The sequence below is a fragment of the Aquarana catesbeiana genome, linkage group LG01 (genome assembly GCF_042186555.1).
Source record: "Aquarana catesbeiana isolate 2022-GZ linkage group LG01, ASM4218655v1, whole genome shotgun sequence".
NCBI classification, from domain to species: domain Eukaryota; kingdom Metazoa; phylum Chordata; class Amphibia; order Anura; family Ranidae; genus Aquarana; species Aquarana catesbeiana.
This window is the reverse complement of record NC_133324.1, coordinates 86,433,688-86,453,584: the sequence shown is the minus strand read 5'-3', so window position 1 is coordinate 86,453,584 and position 19,897 is coordinate 86,433,688. Positions and strand designations below refer to the sequence as shown.

The window sequence follows — 19,897 nt, the reverse complement described above, 5'->3', positions numbered from 1 at the left end:
GTTATATGGATACACTGGGGGTGCAGTCCCATCAAAGCTTTTGCAAAGCTCCAATAACCTGAAGGTAGTGAACCATAACCCATGGTTTAAGAATAAATTCCGTTGTCCTGTACTGTACTCTAAAATATGTAATTTACAGCTACATTAGAACTCCTTTTTTTTTTTTTTTTTTCAAAGCAAGCTGTTTACCTGAATTTGACTTGATATGATTTGCTTGCAATACCCTATGCAGCAGAGCTTAGACTAGGATAGGGATAAGAACCACAAGGATCCAATCAGTTGTGCTGCAGTACCTGTGTGCTTACAAGAAACATGTTGATAAATGGAAAGAGCAGAATGACAAATAGATGATCTCATTAGTCGGCTGCTAATCTTTTCACTGTCCAGTCACAGCCTGGGGGAAGGACAAGACCTGTAAGTGTTACTTAACTGCAGCAGTGAAAAATAAAGTCTCTTACCCTACCAGACACGACAATCTTGCGTGGGCGACAGATCCTTTGGCAGGTAAAACAGCTCCCGTAAATGTATTTCGTCTATTTAGCAGTTTACCAAGGAATGTCGTGGCTTCTGTGTTAGATTGTCTGCAGTATTTTTCCATTCTTGAAAAATATACATGTGGAATCTGATTGTTTGGAATTGTCATGCAATGTCTATGTCCTAAATAATTTGACACACATAGTTAATTGCAAAGTTGTTTCTTGCAGATGGGCTTTCAGCTGACCACCCCCTGAACTTGCCTCCCGTGCTCTTTTTAAACCTTCCATATGATGAGCAGCAAGAGAAGATGTTTCAGAAGGAAGATACTTCACCACCACATGTAAGACATTTTCTGTGAAGATTCTCATTTACCTAGGTCAAACTATAGCTAGTATTAGCTAGTCGTTCAACTGAATTTTCTCTGTAATGTTGAAGAGGCTTGGATAAGCTGCAAAACTGTCTCGACATTACAGGAAAATTCCAGTTGCATGCGACTAACTACTAGATATTTCATTTAAGACAATTTGGGGTTTTGGGATTAACCAGTACTGGACACTTTCACCCCTATCCTGCCCAAGCCAATTTTTTTTTTTTTATTTCAGCGTTGTCACACTTTGAATGATAATTGCTCGGTCATGCAGTGTTAATTTTGACATCAATTCGATTTAGTTTTAGTCTTTTGACTAAAATGCCATTTTAGTTTTAGTTGTATTTCAGTCATCTGAATTGTTTTAGGCGTATTTTAGTCTACTAAAATCTCCAGTACATTTTAGTCGAGTAAAATCGAATGGGTTTAGGTAATTTTTATTGCATTATTTAAAGCAGAGCTCCAGGATTTTCAAAAAATCCCCCTTTAGTACACCCCCCACACAAAACACTAAACAGTTATAACATTTGTGAAATTTCTTACTGTTTAAAGCGGTTGTATAGTCTTTTTTTTTACTTTTACCTACAGGTAAGCCTATAATAAGGCTTACCTGTAGGTAAAAAAAATATCTCCTAAACCTTTACGGTTTAGGAGATATTCCCCTTGCTATGCGCCGCTGACTGCAGCGGCGCATGCGCACGGGATTCTCGGCTGAAGCCCGGCAGCTGCCGGACCTTGCCGAGTAAGAAATCTCCCGCGCGCATGCGCGGGAGTGATGACATCGCGGCTCCAGCCACTCACATCGCTGGAACCGCGATACCCGGAAGACACGCCGAGGCAACATGACAGCTCCCTCGGCGTGGACCAGGTAAGATACTGACGCCTCGTTCTAAGGTAAGTATTTTATAATGAGCTCATTATGCCTTTTGCTTTACAGGGTTAAAAAAAAAAAAAAAAAAATTGCGGGTATACAACCGCTTTAAGAGATATGACTGAATTTTCAGGAAGTCAGTTTTGTGAGTCAAAAAATGCTTCATCTTTTCTAGCAGGTAGGAGGTAGTTAGAAGAGTGATTGCATCATATCCTCTTCTCTCCCTCTAACTGTAATCAGCCTACATTTCCCATGAATCCTTGGGATGGGAGTGAATGTGGGAGGTACACTGGGCTTGTACATGTAAATGTGAATTTGCCCACTTCAACATAAATCACACCCCTCATTCTGCCGCCAGCAAGCCATACATAACACACGGTATGATAGGTTACAGCCTTATAAATGCAAACCAGTGCAACGTGTCAGTGTGCACCAGTGCCAAATGTCAGACCAAATGCGAGACCCCCTTCTACCCACATGTCTGCTTCCTCCCTGCTCGCTTTCCAAAGACTACAAGGGGGTGTGCCAGACCACTGGCTGAGCTGAGGAGAGGGATAGAAGCCAGCGGTCTTACAAACAGGATGTCAGCAGGCAATAACAGTTTTTCAGCAAGTTCAGCAGCCTATTACAGAGGAACTACAGAGCTCAGAAGAACATGGATGGCAAACTTGGTGAAGGTAGGAGATCAGCAACAAAGAAATGGGAAAAAAAAAAATTTTGTCCAGAGTTCTGCTTTAAGCATATCTTTAGAATTGCCAAACTCATTTTATACTCATGGAGTAAAAATCTAATAATAGATTATTATTTGTGATATTAAGGTTTGAACATGCACTACAGACACAGTTTTATCTGTTGTGATATATAACGTCTTTATAGATTAAGCCAAGTTTCATAAACAAAAAAAATATTGCTTTTTGAAAAGCAGAAGTACAACTTGAAAATATAAAAAAAAAACAAAAAACTGTAAACTCTATTGACTGTAATGTCATTGCACATACTGAATATATTAACAACATTAAATATCAAGAAAAAAAAATAAGAAAAGCCTTTTTCTTTTTTTTTTTCTTTTAGCAGCTTATAAGATGCCCCCTACATATTCTTATGTGGTAGTGCAGTGTTAATTTTTATGTCAACTTTCAATTTAGTTTTAGTCATAGTCTTTTGGCTAAAATGACATTTTAGTTTAGTCATATTTTAGTCTTCTCAATTGTTTGTTTTAGTCGTATTTTAGTCGACTAAGATAGTATTAATTTAGTCAACAAAATTAACACTGCGGTCATGCAAGACTGTGCCCATATGAATTTTTTATCATTTTTTTTTTTTTGTGACAGATAGAGCTTTCTTTTGGTGGTATTTAATCACCACTGGATTTTTTATTTTTTGCTAAACAAATGAAAAAAAGACCAAAAATTTAAAAAAAAAAAAAAAAAGAAATTTTCTTAGTTTCTGTTATTAAAATTTAGCAAATAAGTAATTTTGCTCCTTCGCTGATAAGCGCTGATGAGGCTACACTGATGGGCACCGATAGGCGACACCAATAGGCGACGCTGATAGGCAGCACTGATGGGGCTGCACTGATAATCAGGACACTAATGATCCGTGAATGATTGTCTGTGTAAATGTCCCCTGTAACACTTGCTGGTTACCGGCTCTCCTCTTCTCATGCTATGACAGCACATGAGGAAAGGAATGCCGATAATCGGCAAGTTTGTTTACTTGTGATCAGCTGTGCTTGAACACAGCTGATCACATGGTAAAGGGATGCTGTGATTGTCCCTTTACCGCGATCTGTGATCAGCTGTGTCTGTAGGACACAGTAATCAAAGGGGGCGCGTGGTTCTGGGAGGACGTCCATGGACGCTGTCCCAAAATGATAGAGCTGCTCTGTAGGCGTCTTTCGGCTATAGCATGATCATGAAGTGGTTAATTTGATAAAACTTTGCATTAGAAAGTATGCTTGTTTATGATGTCATGGCTTCTGTGTTAGATTGTCTGCAGTATTTTTTTTTTATTGAAAAATATACATGTGGAACCTAATTGTTTGGAATAGACACCACCTTTCTATCTTGTTTGAAATATATTAAGTCCTTATATTTGTATTGCCCTTTTTCTTCATATTGCAGGATGAAGAACATCTGCTAGATGTAACGGACTTGGATGAAGAAAATTATGTACAGCACATCCCAGATATAGAGAGGCTTCCTTCCTCTGCTGATCTCCAGCTCATGGCGGCCTCTAAGAAAAATGCATTGCCCAGAGAACTGCTTCCCAACACAGGTAACCGCTTCTAGATGGACAGAAAATTCCATATGTAGACCACAAAATGTTTGTATGATAAATAGGTTTTCCAAAATATACATGCGAGGGGTCTTCAAAATGTTTCTGCGTTAAAGAGTACGGAATTTTTTTTCAAGGACCCGTGTGTGTGTATATATCGAAATATATATAGAGAGAGAGAGAGAGGGAGAGTATATATATATATATATGGTGTGTCTAAAAAGTTTGGTGACTGTTCTGATATCTCAACGGCAACATGGGTCAGGTGCATGTGCATGCACATGGCTAGCCAGAGACATGTCGAGAAGCGCCACCTAGGGTGGAGTACACAAGCCCGCCAGGGTAAACCCGCTGTGGGCAGTCAAACGTAGTCAGTGTGTGAGGTAGGGTCACAGTGCAATGGAGCAACAAGTGAACATCAAGTTCTGCTACAAACTAGGAAAACCGGCGACAGAGACGCATGAAATGGTGAAAGTGTACGGGACGGAAGCCGTGAGCAGAAAATGTGTTTACAATTGGTTCAAACGCTTTCCAAACGGAAACGACTGAGGATGAGCCACTATCGGGTCGGCTGTCAACAAGCAGAACCCCAGACACGATTGAGTGAGTGCAACAAATGCTGGCACGAGATCGACGACTGACTCTACGCTTGATGGCGGAGGAATTGGGCATTAGCAAGGATGCAGTGCGCACCATCGTCTGTGAAGAGTTGGGTAAATGGAAGATCTGTTCCTGATTTGTGCCTCACATGCTGACAGACAGACGAACAGAAAGCAAAACAAATGGAAACCTCTGTGGATTTCATTATCGTGTGACCAGGATCCATCCTTTCTGAAAACCATCGTCGCAGGAATGAAACCTGGTGCTACCAGTTTGATCTGGAAAACAAACACAGCAAAAGACAATAAATATATATCACTGCTGCTACTCTTACAAAATCCCCAATGTTCTAAACAGAAAAGATGAAATCACACAGTGTAGGAAATCATACATGTGTACGATAAGTGCATTAACACAATGCGTTCATCAGCAGCACTGTGCCAAACAAAAGTTTGCCTAACAAAAATAAGAAGTATATAAAAAAACAAAACAAAAGGCAATAAATATATATCACTGCTGCTAATATTCCCAAAGTTATAAACACTGTGCGATTTCATCTTTTTTGTTTATAATTTTGGGAATATTGCTAAAGCAGTGTTATACAGTATAGTTATTGCCGTTTTGTTTTTTATTTATTTATTTTTTTATATACTTATTGCTAATTTTTTTTGACAGCTCTGCATAGAAACTTCAGCTTCGAGTTGTTTTTGGTCAAAGCTTAATTGGACAAGCTGAAGTTATGGGGCGTACACACGATCAGACTTTTCGACTACAAAAGTCCGACAGCCCGTCCGACAAACTTTCGACGGACTTGCGGCGGACTTTCTAACGAACGGACTTGCCTACATATGATCACACAAAAGTCCGACGGATTCGTACGTGATGACGTACGACCGGACTAAAATAAGGAAGTTGATAGCCAGTAGCCAATAGCTGCCCTAGCGTGGGTTTTTGTCCGTCGGACTAGCACACAGACGAGCAGATTTCTGGGTCCGGCGGAGTTACGACGTAAAGATTTGAATCATGTTCCAAATCTAAAGTCCGTCAGATTTGCGACCGGAAAAGTCAGCTGAAAGTCCGGGGAAGTCCACACACGATCGGATTGTCCGCCGGATTTGGTCCGTCGGACTTTTGTAGCCGAAAAGTCCGACCGTGTGTACGCCCCATTAGAAGCTGATTGGCTACCATGCACAGCTGCACCAGATTTTGCACTCTCCAATTTTAGTAAATTAATGCGTTAATGCATTTATCGTACACGTTTGATTTTTTTTTTTACACTGTGTGATTTCATCTTTTCTGTTAATAAATAGGTTTTCTATGCCAAATACAATTGAACCGCAGCTTATTACATAATGATGTGGCGGTTCTCTGTCTTCATGTTCTTTGGAAGCAGTAGAAAGATATTTATTCTGAGGCTAAATCCAATGTTTGTGGTGATAAAGTGCCTTTGTTTGGTTCAAGTGGGTTTTGCATTGCTATAAAAGTGTGAGAATGCTAAACTGGCTGGCTTAAAGCAGGTCTGTGATTTCTGGATCATCTCAGAAGTGTCTCAAACTGATGTCATTGACACAAGCCAAAAAGCCCACCCACACAGGCCCAAAGGGTGACATTCATTGGCCGCATTACTCAAGAAGTTGTTGCACAGGCCCCTATTACCCAGTACTACTTTCAGGGGTACCTGTGGTTAGTTTACCCATTCCTCCAAATCTGATTAGGTAGTTTTAGTAAAAAGGGGCTTCTGTAGATTACTGGCTTACTATATCAGCCCCATTATATTTATTAATTTGTGTCATTTTCATGAGCATTTGTTAAGGGTTCACTAAAAATTCATAGGCTGCCTTTAGTTGTACTTTAAAGTGGTTGTAAACCCTTTAAAAAAACCTGCAAGAAAAAGGCATAATGAGCTAGTATGCATTATGATTTACTTATCTGAGATCGAAGCCCCTGCAGCGGCCCTCGTTCACCGCTCTGGCGGCCGACATCTCCCTGGGGGGGTTACTTCCGGGTATTGCGGCTCCTGCACTGTGATTGGCCTGGAGCCGCGATGACGTCACTCCCTGCTCATTCGTGCTGGAGCCACCGGTAACGGCACAGTACAACTGAAGCAACGCACGTGCCGTTGCTTCAGTTTGCTTAAGTGCGCATGTGTCGATGACGTGCAGGTTTAGGAGATATCCAGTGTAGCTACAGGTAAGCCTAATTATAGGCTTGCCTGTAATATAAAGTGGTTGTAAAAGGTTTACAACCACTTTAAACTCCAAAATCTGCATTAGGTTAGGCAGATTTGGCTGTTTTGACCCCATAGATTTCAATTGGAGTGCCTAAAAATGCTCACATAAAGCGTTTTCATGCATTTTTCCAGCATATTTCGGGCATTTTTGAGCCTGTAAGAACTGGTCTCCTCCCCGTAATGATTTTCATTCGCTGAAACAATGCCTGAGGCTTGAATACACATATTCAACTGAATTGAAAAAGTACTTCACTACCGATCTTCAGCCCTGTTTTGTAACCTTATTATATCAGCTGAACTGTAAGCAATAAACGTAAGGCCTCATTTTCCTTCCCTCCAGTTTTAATACATTGCTTTTATTTTGATTTTAGGGATTTATTCGTTAGACAAATTCCAGAGCCAGCCAAGGTTAGAGGATGGCCAGCCCGGCTCTGTGAATGGTGTTATACAGCCAGAGCCATCTGTAAATGATGAAGAACCATTTCCAAGTGTTTGGACACCTAGGACTTTAGAAAGTAATGATGCCTTCTACAGACTGAAAGAGATGGATTTCCAGCTAAGAGCCTTGCAGAATATGGCAGAAAGCATGGAGAGAGACTTTGCCAATACTGAACTGGTAAGCAATAACACAATACAGCTAACTTTTTTACTGTATATGTATCAGTTGAAAAGGTACAGTAAGGCTTGCCATAAGCATCCTGATGTTGGGAGATTTGAAATGTTCACAAATGGCATCACAAGATTGTAGGTGCATAAATGTTGATAAAGGAATTTTAAGATTTTGGACAATGATTTTTAAAATTGTATGAACTTCTCTGTATAAACCACCATTTAACATACAAGACCTCTCACCTAAAATCTTATGGTCATATGATATGTGGCGGCAGTAAAAACATGTAGTTAAAACACATTTTTACTGCCCGCTAAACGCTCCCCTTTAAGCTGCAAAGGAAGAGGATGGGGGTGTACACATGTTATGCATCGTGACACAGCAAAAATGATCCTGTCGTACTCTGACCACAACACATTGACCTGAATGGAGCCACACTGCAATCGTGTGCAATGTACTCACTTGCGGTGTGGGTTTTAGGGGTTAGTGAGGAGGCATCTCCTTATGTCAAAAACCCTCTGAAGACTGATCCACTGCGTGTAAATGAGCCTCAAAACAGTATTCAGCCCAAAACCAAAAAGTGATATATGACAACTTACCAATCCTTAGATGAGGTGGCTGTATTAGTTTTCTTTTTAGACTTTTTTCCCCTCAGTTTTTACCTGGTAATCTGGCCAGTAACACACCTCCTGTATTAGAGCACCCCCACTCTAGATGAAGGAGCACACAGTGTTTAGATGTACTAGGAGATTTTAATACACTACACTTTTTTCGTTTTGTGATAAAGATTTTTTATAAATAAAAGTTGAGCACCTTTTGTCAGTTGTAAATGGGTTTGTCTCATCCCTGTAACATATACATCTGCAAGAGAGCTTGTTCTTTTGAAAAACAATAGACTGATTGGCCAGATCATGATGAACAGAAAGCAGAAAGAAAGCGAAAAATCGAATGCAGCCATCACGTCTAAGAATCAGTAGTAAATGTTTGCTTTTGAGTTTAATACTGCTTTAAACGTCTAATTTATGGCCAGCCTAAAGGACAGTTATCACTACTAATTATAGCCTGTTTTTTCAAACAGGAACATTTGAACTAGAGGGTCAATGTAATGTCCAGTTAAGTGTTACCCCAACATTTCATACTCCTGATATGGGCTGGCTGCACCATGTACATGTATGAAAAAGTCTCCTGTTCTCTTTGTATTGCTTCCTTTGTGTGAAATCCCCTGGCGTTCCCACCAGTCCCTCTGCTTTCCTATTAAAAACTCACCACACTAAGCAGGAGAACACACCGTGGTTAGTTCTCTAGCTATGCTGGGAACTCAGTGTGCTCTCCTCCAATGATAAGACTTCTCCTGACACCCCCCCTCCCCTTGCACAGCCTTTCACTGGGAAGCTTACTGTATTGCTGCTTCTCCTCCCCTAGCTCTTATGCAGCTGAGAACAGAGGGAATGTGATCACTTATAAAAAAAAGGGTATTTGGATTTTTTTTTTTTTTTTTATATCTATACATTGCCTTTCATTGTTTTGCAAGGTGATCGTTTACAATCACTTTAGGTTATCTTAAAGTAGACAATGAAAAAAAACACTGCCGTTATAACTTATAGTAAGAAACATACCTGAATGTATTTATGTGGCTTTCTACCTTTTAATATGATTTGTTGTTATGTTGATGGCAGCTGGTCAACACGATAGAAAATCTGGCAACTGCAGTGGACCCAGACCCTAAAGAAGTCCATCCTCCTAGAGAGCCTGCTGTGCCAGGAAGAGGTAAGCACCTTCCAGTATAGTGTACCTAGCTTTGTGTAGTGTGAAATATGGGTTATCTTTTCAGCTGATTTTTAATGTCTGTTTTGTTGCAGAATGCAGTTTGCTTCAGCTAAGTTCTTGGGCACTTGTCACTGAGCACATACAGCCCAAATGTTCGACCTGTTAGGTTTCCCGCCGTCCAGACGCAGCAGCTGTCAGCCTCTCATAGAGTTTGATAGGCTGCTGTCAGCAGGACTGGACAAGTCACTGGTGCCCTCCCAGTGTGCATGGGGCCTAAAGAGGACTTGCTGTCTGAGTTAGTGACCCAGTTCCTCTGACTTTATTTGCTGTATGCTTGTCCCCAACCCTTCCTACTCTATTTTGTAGCTGTTTGTGTCCCTGTTGCAATGATTTCTACTCTTACGTCTCCTGTGACACCAGGACAGGAAGTGAGGGGTAGTCTCCTGAGTGGACAAACAGCAATAAAAAAAAAATCCTTCTCAAAGTCCTACTCTTACTTTATCCAGATTCCTGCCTAATCAACACTGTGCATCCCATCAACGCTTTCAAACAGCCCCTCAGTTCTTCTGCACATGCATCAAAAATGTAGTTTATTTCTATGAATAGGACATCTAACATTAGGGCAAATAACAGGGAGTAGAAATTAATGAGATTCTAATCTCTGTGCTGATTCCAGGTCAGTAACTCCAGTATTGAAGCCAAAGCATTAGCATGACAACAATGCCGCAAACATATGTATGGAGAGGTTAACATTGTGGCTTAACTGCTTGCTGCCTAAAGGCCATATTTAGCCATGATCCTGGTATTGTTATATTCAGCCTGCAATCAGCCTTCCAGCTGCCTAATTACTTTTGCAGTGCCCAGAAGGGGATCCCTACCTCCCGATGCTGTTCCCGGGCTCTCCCGTTTCACCGGGGAGCATGGAACCTCTGTAAGCATTCATGTCAGCTGTACACAGAGGAGATGGAGGAGCACCTATTCCCCAATCTCCTCTGTGATGAATGAAGCCAGGATCAACAAGGTTTTCGTCAGTTCCTGTTTTAGAGCTGTCTTTTACTGGCTGGTACTGTCGGGGAGACATCTGATCTAGCAGATCTGCATTTTATCAGATGAAGTGCAGGGGAGACATCAGGGGGTCTTAATATACAGTAACATTAATGTAGGAGTACCTGTCATGGCCCAAAGCTACTAAAAGGGGCTTGTCCCCTTGTGATAGCAATAAAGTTAAATGAAATTTTTTTTTTTAATAAAAATAATTATAAAAAAATGAAAAGCTCCCCCATTCCAAACGGTAATTGCACTGCATATGTTCAGTATTGCCATAAATGTAAAAGCGAGAACAATAATTATAGCTCATATTTAAGCCGAAACTGATAACCTGTAAAGGCTTTTAAAGTATCGCCTATAAACCGTTTTAGGTACGGTAGTTTGTCGTCATTTCACAGGCAGGCACAATTTTAAATCTTGACATGTTTGGTATTTATTTACTTGACACAAAAAATCATGTTATATTTTACCAAAAAAAGGGGTATTATGTTTTTGTGTGCGCTAAAATTTATTCAAGTCTATATTTTCCTGAAAATTGGCATTTGATAAACGACTGTGCAAATATTATGTAACAAAAAATTGCAACAGCCAGTATTTTATTCTCCAGGGCTTCTGATTAAAAAAAAATATGTATAATGTTTGGGGGTTCTAAGTATTTTTGGCTGCTTTTAGCATGTATGTAAAAAAGGAAAAAAAATTGCCATGGTAAGTAAGCTGTTAAATACTGGTCTTACGATATGTGCACTTTAAGTCAACATAGTCAACAGTTGACCAAGTCTATGTACTTAGACAGATAGATAGAGAAAAGTTCAGGAACAAACTGTTTCTTCCTCCTGTGGGAAGTCTGTGTTGGAGAGCCTGCAGTGCACCGTGCTGGCGATATCTCTTTACACTAATTGTAACATTCTTTGTGTTTAGGGTTGACTCTCAGTAAGATGGTATTAGAGGAGCTGGCTGAGGAGGAGGAGGAGTTTACACTGCCCAACCCCAGAGCTTTAAGATTACATCAACACCCTCTAGAGGTTTTTATCAATGCAAAACCTGACACTCGTCTTCTTACAGGTACGTTATAAGTTTCTGTCTCGTGTCTTAAAGTGATTGTAAAGTCTCGTTTTTTAAATAACAAACATGTTATACTTATCTGCTCTATGCAGTTGGTTTTGCACAGAGCAGCCCAGATTCTCCTTTTCTCAGTTGCCTCTTCGGTGCTCCTGGCCCCTCCCTCCTGTTGAGTGCCCCCACAGCAAGCAGCTTGCTATGGGGGCACCTGAGCCACAGCTTCCTGTGTCCATTCAGACATGGAGCCGTGACCCGCCCCGCCCCTCTCTCCTGATTGGCTGAATGGTTTTGATTGACAGCAGCAGGAGCCAATTGCGCCACGCTGCTGTCTCAGCCAATGAGGAGGGGAGTCCTGGGCAGCTTAGAAACTCTAGCAACATCGCTGGATAAAGATGGCTCAGGTAAGTATTAGGAGGCAGAAGAGGGCTGCTGCACACAGAAGGTTTTTTTTTTAATCTTAACGTATAGAATGCATTAAGATAAAAAAAAACTTTATCCTTTGCAATCCCAAACCAAGACAATCAAAAATCCAAGACGATCATACACCCAAAGATATTTAGCATCAGTGTGGCATTGCTTGTGAAAAGTGGTGTGTGCTCTCCTACAGTCCCTACAAGCACAGTTTCCATTCAAATGGACTCCTACACTACCCCCCCCCCCCCCCCCCCCCCCGACAACTTACAGAACTGCAATATCATTTCAATTAGAAAATGTAGATGTTAATTATAAAACATTTAAAAGTATATAGCAAACATACATGAATAAAATCATATGGGCCATGTACTGGCCTATGTAAAAATAGCATATAAAAGCAAAGGAGAAGGCCTTCAAAAAATACAAGGTTGAGGGATCATCCTCAGCATTCAGACTTTATAAAGAATGCAACAAGAAATGTAAGGGTGCAATTAGGACAGCTAAGATAGAACATGAAAGACACATAGCGGAGGAGAGCAAAAAAAATCCCAAGAAATTCTTTAAGTATGTAAACAGTAAAAAAGGGAGGACAGACCATATTGGCCCCATAAAGAATGAGGAAGGACATCTGGTTACAAAGGATGGGGAGATGGCGAAGGTATTGAATTTATTCTTCTCCTCAGTCATCACGAGTGAATCGGGGGGCTTAAGTAACCAAAACTGCAGTGTTTATCCTCATGACACAACACAGGAAGCACCTCCATGGTTAACAGAGGACAGAATTCAAATTAGACTTGAGAAACTTAACATTAATAAATCACCGGGACCAGATGGCTTGCATCCGAGGGTACTTAGGGAACTCGGTCAAGTGATTGCCACACCGTTGTTCCTAATTTTTACAGATAGTTTACTGACTGGAATGGTACCAGCTGATTGGAGAAAAGCCAATGTAGCACCAATATTTAAAAAGGGCCCAAAATACATCCCTGGGAATTACAGACCAGTTAGCCTAACATCAATAGTATGTAAACTCTTGGAGGGGATGATAAGGGACTATATACAAGATTTTAGTAATAAGAACGGTATCATTAGCAGTAATCAGCATGGATTCATGAAGAATCGTTCTTGCCAAACCAATCTATTAACCTTCTATGAGGAGGTGAGTTGCCATCTAGATAAAGGAAGGCCCGTAGATGTGGTGTATCTGGATTTTGCAAAAGCATTTGACACAGTTCCCCATAAACGTTTACTGTACAAAATAAGGTCCGTTGGCATGGACCATAGGGTGAGTACATGGATTGAAAACTGGCTACAAGGGCGTGTTCAGAGGGTGGTGATAAATGGGGAGTACTCGGAGTGGTCAGGGGTGGGTAGTGGGGTCCCCCAGGGTTCTGTGCTGGGACCAATCCTATTTAATTTGTTCATAAACGATCTGGAGGATGGGATAAACAGTTCAATCTCTGTATTTGCAGACGATACTAAGCTAAGCAGGGCAATAACTTTTCCGCAGGATGTGGAAACCTTGCAAAAAGACCTGAACAAATTAATGAGGTGGACAACTACATGGCAAATGAGGTTCAATGTAGAAAAATTTAAAATAATGCATTTGGGTGGCAAAAATATAAATGCAATCTATACACTGGGGGGAGAACCTCTGCGGGAATCTAGGATGGAAAAGGACCTGGGGGTCCTAGTAGATGATAGGCTCAGCAATGGCATGCAATGCCAAGCTGCTGCTAACAAAGCAAACAGAATATTGGCATGCATTAAAAAGGGGATCAACACAAGAGATAAAATAATAATTCTCCCACTCTACAAGACTCTGGTCTGGCCGCACCTGGAGTATGCTGTCCAGTGCTGGGCACCAGTCCTCAGGAAGGATGTACTGGAAATGGAGTGAGTACAAAGAAGGGCAACAAAGCTAATAAAGGGTCTGGAGGATCTTAGTTATGAGGAAAGGTTGTGAGCACTGAACTTATTCTCTGTGGAGAAGAGACGCTTGAGAGGGGATATGATTTCAATATACAAATACCGTACTGGTGACCACACAATAGGGATAAAACTTTTTCGCAGAAGAGAGTTTAACAAGACTCGTGGCCACTCATTAAAATTAGAAGAAAAGAGGTTTAACCTTAAACTACGTAGAGGGTTCTTTACTGTAAGAGCGGCAAGGATGTGGAATTCCCTTCCACAGGCGGTGGTCTCAGCGGGGAGCATTGATAGCTTCAAGAAACTATTAGATAAGCACCTGAATGACCGCAACATACAGGGATATATAATGTAATACTGACAAATAATCACACACATAGGTTGGACTTGATGGACTTGTATCTTTTTTCAACCTCACCTACTATGTAACTGTATATTGCAACATACACAGAAGTGAAAAAGCACTTTGCTAACAGTGTTGAAGGGCACACCATGGGGGGGTAGTGCAGCCTTCTCTTGTGATATCTAATGCAGCTCGGGGTATAAGGATCATTTTGGGGAAAACCTTAGAAGGGCCGACTGGGATGGTGTCCAGTATATGAGTGTTGGTACATGGCTGTCATATTACCCCTTGAATGTTAGGACAGCAGATAACTCATTTTCTGTGGTCCTACTATTTTATTTCTTCTTTAGTTTTAACATATGGTGCCCTTGTATGCTACATGCTGCTCTGCTGAAAAACATGTAGAATAAATTATAGTCCTGGTGCTGTGCATGCTGTAATAAGCCTACATGGTTAAGTACAATAGCGTGAGGGACTTTGGATTGAAGGTGTATTTCACTTCTGTGTATATGTTGTCAGAGTCATGCAGGTAAAGCTTTCCTTTCCTCCTCTTATACTGGTTCACATAGGCTCATCGGTCAATACCATGTGCCATGTTTCTATGGAAAGTTTCTTGCTCTTGGGTTTATCTTAGCAATTATTTTTACAATGAATACTGCTAGTGCTTTTTGTGTCATACAATACCATGATCAATTACTGTACATTTCTGTACATGTCATCGAATCTGTCACTTATAGCCCTGCAGGCACGACTTTTCAATGTTTAAATGTACTGTCTGTAACTACCACTGTAGCCTCTGACCTCATGCTTCTTGAATATATTTTTTATAAAAACTTTTGATAACAGAAAACTGGTGTGTGAATTAACTGATGGATTTAATAAGCTCTTTTTAACCATCTTTATGTCACACCGGTATTTTCTATTTTTCTGGTACCTGGTCCTTGTGGAACACAGAGCAGGCAATGAAATGTGTAAGCTCTGTTGCTCATGTAAGAACAGCTTGCAACAGTTATACAGCAAAGGGGCAAAGTCACAACTCATAATAAATATGATGTTGGTCAAAGAAATTGAAAATCTCAAGACAAGTATCGGCTCTGGTGTACAATTTCACTATAATCAGATTTATACACTTAGATGGATTTATTTTATGTGCTTCTGATTTTAATTGTATGTGAGCGCTGATCTGTAATTTATTTCACACATAATGAAGAGGTCACCTTATACGACTTGGAACAAGGTGTCCCTGGGGAGTAATTGAGTACCTGTTTCTTGATGTCTCTGGGTCACCTAGCAATGAGAAGCTGTGTATTAGGATCAGGCTCATTCCTACACAGGAGAGACTGAGCTCAGATCACAACTAACACCTTCGTCTTGTTTCAGATCATTGGCAAGACAAACGCAACATGGAGAAAAGGTAGGAGAATCCCTCTAGGCTATGAATTGAAACATTTATATCTGTCTTTGACTTTTTTTTTTTTTATCTTTTACATTTTTTAATACTTTTGTGTGTTTTTTTTTTTTTTTTATAAGAAAAGTTTAGCTGACAAAAACAAACAGGCATTAACATACCATTAGAGAGTCTATATCTCTCCCTCTAACCTTATTGAAAGCGTTGTTGTTTTTTTTTTAAGTGCATAATTGTCTTTTAGAACTGGGTATAGACTACATAATATATAGCAGATTCAGATCCAGTATTGTGTATTCTCTCTTATCTTATGTGACTCCTAAATAGAGAACTATTCCAATTTGGAATAGTTTCCAAATCGGTGACATCCGGATGACTCCTGTAAGAGGTGCAGGGATTCACCTTGCACTTTAGCCGGCCATAGACTGTTCGAATCTCAGCCGGTTCACCAAGATTCGGCTGAGATTTGAACCATGTATGGGCAGGCTGAATGTATCCAATTAATCGATCAACTTGGGTAAAACCAGCCTGCCGAATTCTACATGCGATTATTTCAAGCGGTGGTTATAGCATTGTGTTCTCACAGCGGTGACGGCTTCACCTGCACCCCCCTGCCGGGAGAACACAATGGCTTGGCGGGAGGAATTCGATCTGTGGTTGCAGGAAAGAAATTCACTCCATCTATGGCCAGCCTGATTCACATGCTCTGGAGATGTCCTAGGCTACATAGATATGTCTTATTAGACCCTAACTTGTGTCTGCTAGGTTATATGGATGAGGAACTGATACCCTCCTCCACGCAGATTCCGGGGCTCAGGTGCCTTTTCCATGCCCGTAAACTTATTGCCCAGAGGTGGCTGGCTTCTCTACCACCAGCTCACTCAGACTGGTTGAAGGCAGTTAATGACACCTTATGCCCCGTACGCACGGTCGGACTTTGTTCGGACATTCCGACAACAAAATCCATGGATTTTTTCCGACGGATGTTGGCTCAAACTTGTCTTGCATACACACGGTCACACAAAGTTGTCGGAAAATCCGATCGTTCTAAACGCGGTGACGTAAAACACGTACGTCGGGACTATAAACGGGGCAGTGGCCAATAGCTTTCATCTCTTTATTTATTCTGAGCATGCGTGGCACTTTGTCCGTCGGATTTGTGTACACACGATCGGATATTCCGACAACGGATTTTGTTGTCGGAAAATTTTATCTCCTGCTCTCCAACATTGTGTGTCGGAAAATCCGATGGAAAATGTCCAATGGAGCCCACACACAGTCGGAATTTCCGACAACACGCTCCGATCGGACATTTTCCATTGGAAAATCCGACCGTGTGTACGGGGCATTAGAGGGGGAGAAACTTGTTTACACCAGGCCGGATTCCTGGATTTGTGAGCGAAGCAGATATACACTTTTCATACGTTTAATGCTTTCCGTTATTGGCCAGAGATGGCATGCTTCATGTGAGCCGCACTGAGCTGACTCCATTTTTCAGCAGCGCTGTGAACGAGGAGCTCCAGATGACCGGGCTCAGCGACATGGCCGACATTCTGACTGATCTCATGGAAGGAGGGGTGTCTGCTTTGGAACTTGGACTGACTGAAACACAGGCACGGGCCATTTCTAGGTACGAAACATTACAATCTCACACAGAAAGTGGAAAAAATAATTTTTTTAGAGGGGATTGTTCTCACTCGAAAGGGATTTCCTTCACTTCATGTCGTATCTATGGAACAAGGAGTAAAAGGGGATCTCTACAGTGTCTCTACAGTGAGACATAAAAAAACAATTACATGGATTTTACTTTGCCCCTATTCTGTCTAAACAAAGTAAAACATTTCTGCTTTTAAATATATTTTATTGCATTTTCATAATGGGTTTTACAGCTGATATACAAAATAGTACATGTTCTGTTAAGATGTGTTTTGCCATGCGTTCAAATTGACTCTAATGGAGCAATAAAAACAAAGCACAAGCTTACAGCAGAACTAAACCCTCCTATCCTTTACAGCCAATGACGCTTCCATCTTTTCCTCTGATCTGCAGTTGTGCCATGGTGCTGCACTTGTGATCAGTTATGGCAGTCACCATTTGATAGCTTGACAGTTTGTTTGAGAGCACAAGCAACTGTGACCCTTATCATTCACAGAATGCTTTGAATACCACTGTTTTGAGAAACCATTAAATCAATGGGTTTAGCTTTTACTTTAATGCTAGTTGCAGCGCCAGAGATGGCAGATGTTTTTGATCGCAATCCATGACATACAGATAACTGCTAAATGGAGCCTTTACAAATTTGTACATGAAACAAGGTAATTAAAATACAGAACTGTGAGCAAAGAAAGTGATTCCAAGAAAATATTAAAACAAAAAAAGTGCTGCATTTACTGGAAATGCTGTGTAGTTTACCTTTAGGCCAGGGGTAGGCAACCTTGGCCCTCCAGCTGTGTGAAACTACAAATCCCATCATGCCTTTGCCTCTAGGAGTCATGCCTGTGATTGTCAGGGTCTTGCAATGCCTCATGGGTTTTGTAGTTTCACCACAGCTGGGGGGCCGAGGTTGCCGAACGCTGCTTCAGGTAATTGAAATTATAGTAGAAAAAACAGTTGTGATGCTTTTGAGCTTTCCATTTGGGTTCTGTAGTGGGATCATTTAAAGAGTCTCCACTATTGTTGAGAAAAAAAACATTCCCCTCTGGATGATCTATGTACATTTACAAGGATTTTTAACAAACTTTGTTGCAGGATTAGAATTCCAAGCAGATTTTCATTGCTATCTTTCTCTCCACTGAGATGATTCACTCTAATCCGGTGACCACTGACAGAGTACATGATGGTCAATCCAAAAATGGTACAGTTGTCACCAACAGCTGTTTGTTTGTCTGTGTCCATGTGAAGAGTGAATCTGTATGGGAGTGGTTTTACAATTATGAATCAGCTGCTGCACCTGCAGGGTTCTGAGGAACGTGGCAGGGTCTGCATACCTTTAGTCTCCTTTCACACTTGTGCGACTTGAAAGTAGTGTGATTTTGACGCAATTTTGAAGCGACTTGAAGCCATGCCTGTGTAATCTTGAGGTCTATGGACCTCAAGTCGCATCAAAGTCGGACCAAAGTAGCGCAGGGAATACTTTGAAGTCGCTTTGACTTGAAGACGCACAGATATGCATGCACTCATTGCAAATCATGGGGTATGACTTGTCATGTGACTTTGCAATCCCAAGTCGCAGTACAAGTCGCACACATGTGAAAGGGGCCTTAGACTCGATTTCCCTTTGGGAGTATCTTACCAAAAATTACATTTTATTTGCAGGGGATGCCAAAATCTGATTTGCATCTTAGTGCAGACTTCTTGGAAAACCAATGAGCCAGTGACACAAGCAGTTATCACATATCTTCTGTACAGAATGCCTCCAGGTTGCCATATTGCATTTTACAGAAAATTACAGAGCTGTATATTGAAAGGGAAAGGTCATTTTTAATAACATCTAGCTACAATATGACTTGTGTAGCAATTGTAAACACTATATCATTTTTTTTTTTTTTGGAAATGATTTTTCCCACAAAAGTGGAGTTACTGTTTAAACTGTAGCATTAGGTAGAAGGAAGTGATGTGAACATCTCCCAGATTTATTTTTTTTGCTGCTGCCTGTGTCTAGTTGGGGAGATTTCCTTTCAGCTCCTGTCTGAGACACAACAGGTTGTGAGATAAAAACTCTCTAAAGTGAGAGGATATTCCCTCTTAGATAGACGTCGCTGTAACAGGTGCCTCCGTTGGACGATTTCACCTCACCTTTTTGCTTTGTTGACAACTGTACCATTTTTGGATTGACCATCATGTACCCTCTGTGACAGTGGTCACCGGATTAAATAGAGTGAATCATAAATCATCTCAGCGGAGAGAAAGATAACAATAAATCTCTGCTTGGAATTCTAACCCTTCCTTGCACTATATGAAGTTAAATGAAGGTGAGTGGTGCTTAGGGTCAAGAGTGGTGGGGCCTAATGCTGTTTTGGATAAAATAAGAGTTGGGGGCCTTGTATACAGCCTGGCCCTTGAATCCAGGGGGCTTAAAGGTACACAAACTGATTGAAAGAGTAACAAATGTATTTGCAGAAACCAAATATTGCATCAGTGTTCACATAGGAAAAGTCAAGGATTTGATAGGTTGGGGCAGGGGTGAGCAATTCATTTTGCAAAAGGGCCCCATGAGAAACTGGGACTGTTGTGGATGGCCGAACTTGATTCTGCTCATTATTCATTTTGTAACTGGGAAGGTCCATAAGCATGTAAACCTCTAGAATACAAACCCCTGGTGCAAGGAATAATAGGTGTAACTGCTCATCAATGGCAGTTGCTTTACTTTGTGGCTGTGGCATTTTTAACTGGGGGTGCAGAGTTAGACAAGTGGTACCGCTTGTCAAACTCACCCATTGAGTTCAATGGGGCTGCCCCACAACCATATGCAGTGAATGCAATTGTTCCCCCACCAGAACTA

The 19,897-nt window shown here is 41.0% G+C and overlaps 1 protein-coding gene across 8 annotated transcripts in view; it reads left to right on the top strand.

Moving 5' to 3' along the window:
- Positions 1–19,897, top strand: part of CPLANE1 (ciliogenesis and planar polarity effector complex subunit 1) — a 209,345-nt gene that overhangs the window by 162,584 nt on the left and 26,864 nt on the right. For 7 of the 8 annotated variants that reach the window (XM_073621364.1, XM_073621384.1, XM_073621422.1 and 4 more), the window contains 7 exons: positions 705–817; positions 3,839–3,992; positions 7,194–7,438; positions 9,109–9,199; positions 11,165–11,308; positions 15,372–15,405; positions 16,895–17,026. In XM_073621364.1, the coding sequence (XP_073477465.1) occupies positions 705–817; positions 3,839–3,992; positions 7,194–7,438; positions 9,109–9,199; positions 11,165–11,308; positions 15,372–15,405; positions 16,895–17,026 (913 nt within the window). The remainder of the gene's footprint in view (positions 1–704; positions 818–3,838; positions 3,993–7,193; positions 7,439–9,108; positions 9,200–11,164; positions 11,309–15,371; positions 15,406–16,894; positions 17,027–19,897) is intronic. The other variant, XM_073621374.1, reaches the window with a different exon arrangement.